We start from the raw sequence: 13,042 nt of genomic DNA on the forward strand, positions 1-13,042 counted from the left end.
CCTAGCCCCCGTTGGCACCAGTCACCACGTAACATTGTCCTTCAAATTTAACTGTAAATTGGTTCATGATAAAACCAGGCCAAGGTTCAAATACAACAAAAGTAATTACGACAGGATGAGGGAGGAGTTGAGGGCTATCCACTGGCCCGACGCTAAATATCATAGCCAATAAAGTGAAGTATTTGATTGATAAATATATTCCCAAGACCAAACCCAGTGGGTTAGGACAAACGCCGAGCAGGACAGGAGGATGTATGCCAGATACAGGAACCAAGCATAGTCAGAAGGCCTGAAAAAAAGAGTTCCAGAGTCGGATAGAAAGCGAGGTGAAGTCAAACTCATTACGCAAATTCGAAATTCAAAAAGCGAGTCGGACCTGAGGCTTGAAGATGGTAGCTATACAGATTCTGACCAGGACAAAGTGGGGGCATTGAACAGCTTCTTTTCCAGGTGTTCACGAGAGAGGGTGCAAACATTCTTCCTACGCATGAGGAAAGATGGTTTGATACAGCGCTGACCCACATTGTGTTCTCAGAAGAGGGTGTAAGAACCAAATTGTTAAAGCTAAAGGTTCAGAAGAGTCCCGGCTTTAACAGCCCAATGAGCGACTGTGGGATAATGAGACCCTTGCACATAGGACTCGAATGTTCTTTATTCGGTCAAAACCAGCAGAGTAAAAATTACATAAGTTACGTATGAGATAATTAATTCAATCGTATGTTCCATCACTATTAACGACTACATATAATATATCTGAGTCGAGTGTGGTGTTAAACCATATAAAACTTACGTGTTTCGGGTCTAATGTAGGACTTATTAACTCCCTGACTTGGTGGCTCACTGGACAGCTAGAGACTGATCGAGCTAGTCAGCCGGAGGCGAGGGGCCAACTTTTTCTCACTTAACACATCAGCAAAGCTCGTTCTCAACTCTCTCTCTCTCTCTCTCTTCTAGTTTATTCTACTGTGGAGGTAACACCGGCCCTGACATGTTACATCCCAGAGTGCTAAGAGAGTTGTGCATCGAGCTTGCTGAGCCCCTGAAGATCCTGTTCTGTAGATGCCTGGATGAGGAAAAGGTCCCCAGTGAATAAAAAATGGCTTGTCATTCTTATATTCAAGAAGGGCGATCGTAACTCCACGAATAATTATAGACCAATGAGCCTGACCAGCATTATAAGATATGCCATGATGAAACTTCTACTATAAAACAGCATTGTAAAGGACTGCTAACACGGTTTTATGCCGGGACGCTCCTGCTTGACAAAATTACTCAGGGTGCTGAATGTTTGGACTCACATTATAGAACAAGGCGGAAATATCGACAATATATACCTAGATTTTGCCAAGGCTTTCAACAGTGTGCCCCATGAAAGGCTGAGAATTAAATTGGAAGGGTACGGGATTCGGGGAAGTGGCCGAGCGTGGATCGGAGACTTATTGCATGATTGCAAGCTGTGGTGATTAATGATACTAAATCGCCATGTGTACCCGTGACAAGCGGGTTACCACAGGGCAGTGTATTGGGACCGGTGTTATTTGTTTGCTTCATAAATGACATGCCAGAAACTATACACTCCTCCTTACAAATGTTTGCGGACGATGCCGAGTTGTTTAGGGAAATCAAGAACCAAGCAGACTGTGAAGAGCTGCAGAAGGACCTCTGTGAGCTTCAAGAATGGTCGATAAAATGGCTGCTGAGATTCAATGTCACGAAGTGTAAGAGGATGCACCTGGGACGTACCAACAGTAAGGAGGTGTATCATATGTCCCAACAGAATGAAGAAGCTGCATTAACAGAGACGAATGTGAAAAGAACGTGCGTGTGTGTTTGTGTGCGTGTATTGCTAACCAACTGAATTTCTCGGGCTATTGTGAGAAGGTGAATAAAGCAACTAAACGTGTATGCCTTATAAGAAGGTCGTTCAGATATCTGGACGGTCCGTCCTTCGTAACGATCATCAAGAGTGAAGTGCTTCCCCGTCTGGAGTACTGTCACCCCGTCTGATCCCCGAGGTATGCTAGGGAATGTCAGTTAATTTAAAATTTCCAAGGGGGGGCAACCAGACTGGTGCCTGTGCTACTGCATCTCAGTTATCTAAAGAGATTAAAATGCCTGCAATTGCTTAGCTCATACCATAGGTAGGCAAGGGGTGACCAAATTGAAGTTTATAAACATCTCAGAGGGCACTATTCAGTCGAGTGTTCATACCTGGAGCTGGAGGACGCTCGCTCCACAAGGGGTCACAGCTCAAGGTTGAAGAAGCCACAAGTTCGGAAAACTGTAAGGGGTAACTTCTTAGGAGTGAGAGTTGTGAACTCCAGGAACAATCTACCAGAGAGTGTTGAGACGGCACCGAGTGTGAACTCTTTCAAGGCCAGACTTTACCAATACTGGAGCAGGTTCAGATATATTCAGGAGCCAGTGCATGCCAACAGTGCGTAACAGAGACGTGACCGATCGCCCAAGCGGCTAAGGAGCTGATCAGTGGTGAAGAGGATAAAGAAGAATAGAAAAAAGGCTACTTCAGGAGAGCTAGGGCTAGTTAGCATGCTAACCAGCCTCTTTTGATATATTTGTCAATAAATGTTTTGAATTTGAATTTGAATTTGAATTTGACATGGCAAGAGAAGACAAATTATCAAATAGTACACAGTAAAAACGGCTACTTGGTGAAAGAAGAGTGGTGAGAGTTCATAAATTGTCTTACATTTTATCCTGAGAAGCACTGGAGCACTGACGACTCTGGCCAGCGGGTTGGCGGCACCACAGCGGTACTGACCCGCCTGTTGCCGCCTCACACTCTGCAGCACCAGGGAGTCACCGCTCACCACCACACCCTCGCTCACGTTGTGCGTCTTCACACGACCCTGCCATCATATGTCACACGTTGTATATGAGACGAAAACTGTTACAAGAAGCAGACAGGAAAATAGAAACAAATTTAACTGCAATAAAGTACAACAGCTTAAATATTTCACTAGAACGGGAAGAGTTACTGGGAAGTCTTAGTTATGGAATCCTGGAGGAGACTTAGAAAACAGGAAGAACATAAGAATGGAGGAAACTGCAGCGGGCCTATTGGCCCATACTGGGCAGTCCCATTTACACCCAACCCCTATTGCTCATATATCCATGCAACCAATGTTTGAAGCTATCTAGCGTATTCGAGTTAAGGATGATGTTTGGTAACTTGTTCCATTCATCCACTACTCTATTTCTAAACCAATGTTTACCTATTTCGCACCTAAATCTAAATTTCTCGAATTTATAGCCATTGTTACGAGTTCGCTCCTGGTTGGATAGTTTGAGTACCTTTGTTATGTCACCTTTGTTTAGCCCTGACTTTCTTTATGAACCTCTATCATATCGCCCATCACTCTACGTCTCTCGAGGGAGTGCAAATTAAGATGCTTTAACCTGTCTGTGCACTCGAGGTTCCTAATGCCCGGAATTAGTCGTGTCATTATCCTTTGATTTCTTTCTAGGGGTTCTATATCCATTCTGTAATACGGTGACCAGAATTGAACTGCGTTATCCAAGTCAGGTCTCACAAGCGCAAGATATAGTTTTAGGATGACCTCTCTAGTCTTGTAACTAACACTCCTTTGTATGAACCCAAGTACTTTATTAGCCATGTTTTGAGCAAATACACATTGTTTAATTGGTTTAAGATTCCTACTTATCATTACTCCTAAACCTGTCTCACATTCGGATTTCTCTATAACATCGTTGTTCATCTGATATCTGGTCTCTCTGTTTACATCTCATTGATGAAATACTTTACATTTGTCGACATGGAATTTCATCTGCATTTTTTTCAGACCATTCGAAATATTTGTTTAGATCTTCCTGCAGTTTTGCGGAGTCTTCGTCAGATTTAATTACTCGCCCTATTTTAGTGTCATCAACAAATTTACTTATGTTACTGTCTACGCCGATATCTATGTCGTTTATGTATATTATAAATAATAATGGTCCAAGTGCTGAGCCTTGGACAACTCCACTAGTGACGTTACTCCAATCGAATTTAGTGCCGTTAATCCTCACTCGCTGTTCCCTGTCCTGTAACCACACACTAATCCATTTTAAAATATCTCCTCCAATGCCATGGGCTTCCACTCTTCTTATTAGTCTTTCCTGTGGGACTCTGTCGAAACCTTTACTAAAGTCAAGATATACCACATCATAGTCGTGCCCCTCGTCTACTAATTCGAAAACAAATGAAAAGAATGTTAATAGACGAGTTGGACATGAACGCCCGCTTGTGAAGCCATGTTGGAAATCATTGATCAACTTGTGCTTCTCCAGGTGATTTCGAATAGTTTTAAATTATTGCTTCCAGTAATTTGCCTGCAATTGATGTTAAGCTGATTGGACGGTAGTTAGAGGATAGTGATCTATCTCTCTTCTTGAAAATCGGTCTTACATTCGCTATCCTCTAGGATTCTGGTACTACACCCGTTTTTAAGGACATGTTAAACAATTTTTCTAAGGGCATACTAAGCTCTTCCTTACATTCCTTAAATACTCTGGCAAATATCTCATCGGTACCTGGCGACTTATTTGGCCTCAACTTGTCTATTTGCTCACTAACGTCGTTACTCGTCACTACTATCTCTCTTAATCTATTTACTTCATTTTCTCTGTATTTAGTCGGTGCCTCGTGTATCATCTTTAAATTTTCGGTGGTGAAAACTATTGAAAAATATTTATTCAGATTATTGCTCATTTCTCTGTCGTTATCAGTTAGCTCACCGGTAACTGACTGTATTGGTCCAATCTTTTCTCGTGTTTTAGTTTGATTCATTTGAAAGAATCCCTTGGGTTTTGACTTCGCCTCCCTTGCTACCTTCATTTCATTATTCCTCTTTCCTTTTCTTATCTCGATCTTAACCCTACTGGCCAATACCTTATAATAATCTCGGAGGTAAACTACACCACGATTAATTCTCCTACCTATAGCCTTCTTTTGTCTAATAATATTCTTTAAATTATTATTTATCCATTTAGGGTCATTATTGTCTGATCTGCGTTTTCTGTATGGTATGTTCTGCCTTAAGTAACTCATTATTTAAATAGTTGTGGAACTCGTCAACCTTAGATCTCGCGATCAGGTTATCTTCAACCGTCATATTTTGTGAGGCTATCGTTGTCAGGTAAAGTGAGGCCGCCCTCTATGGCTACATTGTGTGAGGTCATGTACTAATGAGGTTTTCTCTGTTTGACAGAACTAAATCGAGTATATTATTACGCCAGGTAGGTTCGGTTATATGTTGACTTAGGAAACAGTCCTGGATTGTTTCAAGAAAATACTCTGATTCTGAGTTACCTGTAAGATCGATCCAATCTATTTGGCTAAAGTTAAAGTCACCTACAATACAGACTTTGCTATCTCTGGAAGCCCTCCGCATTTCATACCAAATTAGTCGCTCATTAACTTTATCAAGATGAGGAGGTCTATATATTACCCCTGCGATTAATTTTTCTCCACCATCGATTAATTTTATCTAAATTGTTTCTGTATTCAGTTCAGTTTTTTATTTCCTTATTTATTTTACACTTCAGATTATCCCTGAATTAGATTGCTACTCCGCCTCCTTTCCTAATCCGCCTATCGGTATGGAATAATTTGTAACCTGCAATTTGGTATTCGACAGGTAACTCACGTGAGTAAGTTTATCCACGTTTCAGTGAATGCTATCATATCGATTTTTTCGGTACATACCAACGCCCTGATTTCATCCATTTTGTTTCTCATACTTCTACTGTTTGCGGAGTAGACATTTAAGTTAGTCGTGTTCCGAGTCCTCTCTTTGACGCTTTAGGTTTTAACTCCCTGCCTAATTTAGTTTGTCATCATTCCTCGCCCTATTTCCCTGTAACCTTTCACTTTGTTTGCCCGCTCCCACTGCAGTCTCCTCCTCCTCCGTGCCCATATGTTCCCCTCGCAGTTTCAAGACTTCGACATCTTTTGAACTGCCCTCTCGAGAGAGCTAGCCAGGGTTGCCACCCCATCCCCTGACAGATGAACCCCATCCCTCGCATATAGGTCCCTTCTGCCGTAAAATTTGTCCCAGTTGTCAATGAATGGGACTGATATTGACTTGCAATATCTGTCAAGACGGCCGATGACACCAACTACCCTTGACAACCATTTATTGCCATCTCTCCTTCTAGGCAGGACACCACTAATACGTTTTATAGCTCTCTTGAACTTTCAAGAAGATCCTTACTCCTTCACCGGCCAATATCATTGCCTCCTGCACAAAGGCAGATAATGGGATTGTTCCCATTACCAGACTAGATATTGTCTATCCAGACAAGATATTGTCCATGCAGACAAGATATTGTCCATCCAGACAAAATATTGTTCACCAGACAAGATATTGTCCATCTAGACAAGATATTGTCCATTAGATTTAAGAGAACAAGGAAAGATTCAAGAAAAATATAGAGAAAGAAAAGAGAAGACATTAAAGAACGAGTAGTTGATGAGAGAACATAGAAAACGGGACAAAGACTGGGAGGCTAAGAAGAGCATTGGAAGGTCTTAGGCCTTGACGTGTTGATGATGACCGGAAGTTATGATACAGAGCTGAAGTTAAGCTAATTTGAGGACTAAAGTTATGGTGAGTGTAGTCAGACACATGCTGACTCTAGCTCAGCTGTTTTATTGTTGTTATTGTCGTACAACGTGCCTAACACATTCTTGATTACACAGGCCTAAACACATTCTCACTTTGGTAAGAAGTAGCATAATATATAATGTATATATAATAAAAAAGGCAGCATATAAACGTACACATATATAACACTATTTCTTTCTTTAAAAAAGAAAGCATGGCTGCTACAAGTCCTAAATAAACAAAACTTACAGAATTACATATGGCAGGGAAGAAGAGAATATAACACAAGAAATATAACTTCCTAACTACACAGTTTTGAAAGGCCTGTTCACAATTCAGATAATCAGAGGTCTAATTTCATTACAGGTCTCCTAACTCTGTTAGATCTTCTAGGACTATTCCCTCCATCAAGTTTTACAGGAGTTTTACTTGCACTCTGTGCATTATCAGTGACAGACGTATCATCACTACAGTCAGTTGACACAGTGAGTGGATGCTGGGAAACATCATCTTTGACCTCATCACCATGATGATCATCTGTAACTGTGTCGAGTTTATCATCATGTCCTGGTGCTACATTCATCTCGTCATGTGCCTGAATGATGTGATCCACATGAACATATCTCAAAGAGTTACCACATTTCACTAAATATGTCCTAGATCCACATACCTTGTCAATGACACCAGTTATCCACTTTGCATGTACAGTACCATAACCTTTAGCCATGTTCCTAACTCTCACCCTATCATTTACCTTGAACACTCTTTCACTGGAACACTTATCATGATACATCTTTTGTTGAGCTTGTTTCCTCTCTACAACTTCAAACAGACTTGGCTTAACTAAACTTAATCTTGTTCTCAACTGTCTCTTCACCATTAACTCTGCAGGAGTACATCCTGTCACACTATGTGGCGTGGCTCTGTATCTGAGTAAGAAATTTGCTAGTCTGTGTTTCATTGATTTTCCTACAGTTCCTTGAATTACCTGCTTGGAAAGTGCTTCCTTTACAATTCTAACTGATCTCTCAGCTGCACCATTAGAGGCAGGATGATAGGGTGGGGTCAGTACATGCTTTACACCGTTGAGTCTCATGAAGTTTTTAAACTGTAATGATTGGAATGGAGGACCATTGTCAGGTACTACCTCTTCTGGGATTCCATGTTCAGCAAATATTAATCTTAATTCATCAATGGTGCTACCAGCATTAGTACTGTACATGTGCTTAACATCAATCCACTTTGAATGACTGTCAATTAATACAAGAAATTTGTCTGTTCCCTTATCACAGGAGTCAATGTGTACTCTTTGGAAGGGACGGGTAGGCCATTTCCAGGTTTTCAAGGGTGTGCTGGGTGGCATACTCCTAACATTCTGACAAATAGAGCACTCACGTACCATCATTTCTATTTCACCATCCATTTTAGGCCACCATACAAAACTTCTGGCCAATGCCTTCATGGCACATATACCTGGATGTTCAAAATGCAGTTCATTCAAAAATTTTCCTCTAAAACATTGTGGAATTAACACTCTCATACCCCACAACACACATCCCTGTTCTAATGATAATTGATATCTCCTTAAATGATACGGTTGAAAGTCTAAGGATTGACAAATCGCTGGCCAACTATTTAGTGCATATTCCAGGACTCTTCCTAATACAACATCTTTCCTAGTTTCATGAGCAATCATTCCGGAGGTGACTGGAAAATCTGCTATCATGGTTACAGCATAAACCTTAGGCTCTATTCCATCATTTGATCCACTACATGGCAACCTGGATAAAGCATCTGCATTGGAATGATCCTCTGAACGTCTGTACTGTATCTCATAGTCATATGCAGACAATATCACAGCCCATCTCTGCATTCTTGCTGCAGCAAGTGTAGTAACAGGTGATTTAGGACCCAAAATTGCCAAGAGAGGCTTGTGATCAGTTATTAAAACAAAATTCTTCCCATATAGATACTGGTGAAATTTCTTTACTCCAAATATGATAGACAAAGCCTCTTTCTCTATTTGTGCATAATTTTTCTCGCTTTGGGTAAGAGTTCTCGAGGCATATGCAATGGGTCTGTCTTCACCTTTATCCATTATGTGACTTATGACAGCACCTAATCCATAGCCCGATGCATCACAAATAAGCTTTAGTGTTCTACTGGTATCATAGTGGACCAAAACATCAGTACTAGTCAGAGCAGCTTTACAATCTTCAAATGACTTCTGAGTTACACTGTTCTATTTCTATGGAATCCCTTTCTTTAACAATTCATGCAGAGGGGCTAAAACTGATGAAAGTCCACTCAAGAACTTTGAATAATACTGTATCATACCCAGGAAAGCTTTCAATTCACTGACATTTTTTCGAGCAGGTAAATTTACTATGGTTCTTACTTTATCTTCGACAGGTCTCAGCCCTTCTGCATTCACTTTGTAGCCAAGATAAGTTACTTCTTTAGCTAGGAATGAACATTTGCTCTTGTTGAGCCTGACATTGTGTGCCAACAATCTTTCGAATACTGTGGCTAGGGTTTTGACATGATTTTGGATGTCACTGTCAACAATAAGGACATCATCCTGAAAACATAACACATTGGGAAGACCTACAAGAATTTTGTCCATAATGCACTGAAAAAACTTTGGTGCACTTTTAACTCCACAAGGCAACCTTTTGAACTTATACAATCCTTTATGAGTGTTGATGGTAAGGTACTGTTAACTTTCAGCATCAACAAAGACCTGAGCATATGCTTGGGACAAGTCTAACTTGGTGAAAATGGTTCCACCTGTTAGTGCACCAAACACATCTTGAGACGTGGGTAAGGGATATTGCTCGTCCTCAACAGCTTGATTAGTGGTAACTATATAATCACCACATAGTCTAACAGATTTATCAGCTTTAGGTACAATTACTATAAGAACAGCCCAATTGCTCTTGGCGGTTTTCACAATAATTCCCTCACTCACAAGCCTGTCTAATTCCTTCTCAACCTCAACTTTGTCAATGGTGATATGAGCTTCATAACCCTTTATACCATCCTGTCCCTTTACAAATAAAATCTTGTATTTTTCAAGCAATTTCTCAAGATCTGGAACACTGTTACACATTCTAACACTAAATATCTCCTTCCAGTCCATCTCAAGTTCACACAACCAGTTCTTACCTAACAAAGTTGGCCTATTCACATAGCTAGCTATAGTTAATGGCAACTTTGAATTCTGATTTTTGTATTCTACCTCACACTCTAATTTACCTTCTGTGCTCAAAATCTCTCCAGTATAGGTTCTCAACTTGACACCTGAGTCTTCTAAAGGCACATGTGCAAATAGCTTCTCATACATATCTCTACTCATTATAGAGAAATCAGATACAGTATCCACTTCCATGGTTACAGTTGTGTTATTAATGCACAAGTCCACATTATACCTATGTTTAACTTTCTCTTCACGACTGGTGTAAATAGTAAACACATGGGCACTCTCATCATTATCAGGATCAAAATTACTAACACTCTCATGAATACTGTTTTTCATTTCCTTCTCATCACCTTCAACGACATATACTCTACCTTTATCACTTCTGGCAGGGGCTGTAATTTCTTTCTCACAGGCAGGAGCAATATGTCCAATACGTTCACAATTGTAACATCTTGAACTTTTGAACTTATAGTGAAAGCTTTCATGTTTCCCTAGGCATCGCTTACATTTTAAATCAACATGTGTTCCTTGTTTTGTGGCATAATTCTTCCTTTTAGCTGTTTCACTACCGGCATTGAGAACAAATTCTCTGGTGTTTTTCTCTGCTAATTCCTTGCTTGTAGCTATCTGACATGCTTTTTCAAAAGTTGAGTTAGTGGTGTTCATTAACTTATTCTGTATTTTTTCATAATTCAGACCTATCACAAACCTGTCCCTTAGAGCTCGGTTCAAGAACTGTCCAAAGTTACAGTGAATGGATAACTTCTTCAATGCTACTATATAATCACTTACTGATTCATCTTTCCTTCTATCTCTTGTGCCAAATTTGTAACTTTCAGCAATCTCAAGTGGAGCAGAATCAAAATGTTGCTTCATAATCTTGGTAATCTGAATCAGTGAGGAGTCTTTGGGTTTGTCTGGAGCAAGCAGATTGACCAGAGTAGAATAAACATTAGCTCCTACCTCTGTCAAAAAGATTGCTTTCCTTTTCTCTTCAAGGGCCTTCTTCTTCTGAGCATCACCACTGTCGTCCAGTAATTCATTTGCCAGGAAGAAGAAGTCCATTCTCTCACAATGTGATGTGAAGTTCTCCTTGTCTGCTTCATACTCCCCCACTCGTCCGATGTATCCACTGACTCCAGCCATGGTTGCTCTCTTCACTCAAATTCTCCAGGTTCAGAGTAGCCTTCCCTTCAGTGGTCACTATCCTCTCTTCAAGGACTTCACCAACACTTTGTGAATCCCATCCTCGTCGCCATGATTTAATGGGAGAAGGAGAAGCCACATGCTGACTCTAGCTCAGCTGGTTTATTGTTGTTATTGTCGTACAACGAGCCTAACGCATTCGTGATTACACAGGCCTAAACACATTCTAACTTTGGTAAGAAGTAACAAAATATATAATGTCTATATAATCAATAAAGGCAGCATATAAACATACACATATATAACAGTGAGAACCTGAAGTTATGATGTAGATCTAAAGTTAAATACAATATATGGATCTTGTAATTATTAAAGCACACGCATAGGGTTCACAGGGACAAATAGATAGGTGGTACCAAAATAAATACAAGGTCAGGGAAACCTACTTGATGGAACCAAGTGATGGCAGAGGCGGGCGGGCTGGCGGAGACTGTGCAGGTAAAATACACGTCATCCCCTTCCTTCAGTGACTCCGGCTGCAGGGAGCGACCCAGCGAGATTGACACCGAAGGCGGATCTGACACACACACACACACACACACACACGCACACAGGAATACACATATAAGTCTTACAACAAAGCAAAGTTGATCTTACTGTACAGAGATCGATGAAAACATATGATTACAAAGTACAAAGGTGTAAACTATCACCAAGAAATGAAGTACAATTGTACCATTAGAGAACTCTGAATGATTTTTTTGTCTGTTTAATAAGAACTTAGAGTGAACTATTATAAGTTCAGATGAAAAGTGAAATCTTTAAGCAAAAACAACTGTAATAGTGAACAGGAAGACTGCATAGAGCATCACTTGAGATAATATGTGAGTGAGGAGGAGATGTTAGCATGAAGACTTACAGTAAACGATGAGACTGGTGGTGTTGGCGAGGTGGTGGCCGTGGAGGGCGGGGTTGGTGGCGGTGCAGGTGACATTCACGCCGTTGTGGGAACGAGTGACGTTCACCACCAGCCTGGACCACGCCACAGTTCCCTCCACCGTACTCTGAAGCACGGAAAGAGGTGGTGTAGTTATAACCCAGTGGACAGCAGGACTACACACAAACTGCAAGCTTCATAATATAGTACGTTATATGGTTGTAATACTTTATCATTGCTTCTGTACCTAACGAGCGGGTTTAGGAACTTTTTGTATAAAGGAAAAGTTAATCATTACCTCGAAAATGACCAGGAATTTAAATATTTTGTCAATGTATTTATCTATTTATCTACTGCGGACCTACACTTCTTTTGAAACAGTCAAACTATCCAGTCAAATCAAATCAGACCAACATATTAGTCTTATTAAACTAAAAATTGCTCTAAGATCGCCATATTAGGTTAGGTAACTTAGGCTAGTTTGGTTCATATCTCTCACAAATAGCTTAATACTACATAGTCTCATAACCGCCATTGTAGTCAGGCAATCGATGCCGCTCTTCGTGTGGAAACCAATACTAGAAACTAAGTACAGCGCTGTACAGGTGTATGGATGTAAGTCGGGCTGTGCAGATTAGCAGTGCCCGGACTAGTGATTTTTCATGCCCATGTGCCCGGCACTGGCCCGGCTGACAAGCTAAAGTTTTGAGAAAAAATACAATACCTAGACAGAATTTGGCAGGTGCTGAGTGATCCCACACCACCGCACATTTTTTAACCAGGGAGGTCCGGCACCGGGCCTCTTGTCGGCAGTGTACCAGGGTTAGTGACATATTTTAGGTGCAGGTAATTTATCTCAACATTTAGTAGCCAACAAGTCAATCTGTGTCAATTTGTCAACATTTCAAAGGAACCACCAAACCAGAGGCTGTAGACGTGATGTGACAGGAGTTATGACCTCACATGACAAAGGTTACCGCTACTGACACCATTTAGTAATCTGTGAATTGATACACACAATAAATTTGAAAGTTTTTTTTTTTTAGATATTTAATTAACTTTTCCCATAAAAAATCAGGGACAGTAAAAAAGACATCCAGGCAAGTGAATATCGGAAGTCTTTTGCCC

The 13,042-nt window shown here is 40.6% G+C and overlaps 1 protein-coding gene across 1 annotated transcript in view; it reads right to left on the bottom strand.

Moving 5' to 3' along the window:
* Nucleotides 1-564: 564 nt before the first annotated feature.
* Nucleotides 565-13,042, bottom strand: part of LOC121855436 (hemicentin-2-like) — a 53,940-nt gene continuing 41,462 nt past the window's right edge. The window contains exons 6-9 of the mRNA XM_042350375.1: nucleotides 11,897-12,041; nucleotides 11,424-11,554; nucleotides 2,711-2,870; nucleotides 565-608 (exon numbers count right to left, since the gene is read on the bottom strand). Coding sequence (XP_042206309.1) covers nucleotides 565-608; nucleotides 2,711-2,870; nucleotides 11,424-11,554; nucleotides 11,897-12,041 — 480 coding nt within the window. The remainder of the gene's footprint in view (nucleotides 609-2,710; nucleotides 2,871-11,423; nucleotides 11,555-11,896; nucleotides 12,042-13,042) is intronic.

This window comes from Homarus americanus, unplaced genomic scaffold (assembly GCF_018991925.1).
Source record: "Homarus americanus isolate GMGI-L3 unplaced genomic scaffold, GMGI_Hamer_2.0 scaffold25753, whole genome shotgun sequence".
Taxonomy (NCBI): Eukaryota; Metazoa; Arthropoda; class Malacostraca; order Decapoda; family Nephropidae; genus Homarus; species Homarus americanus.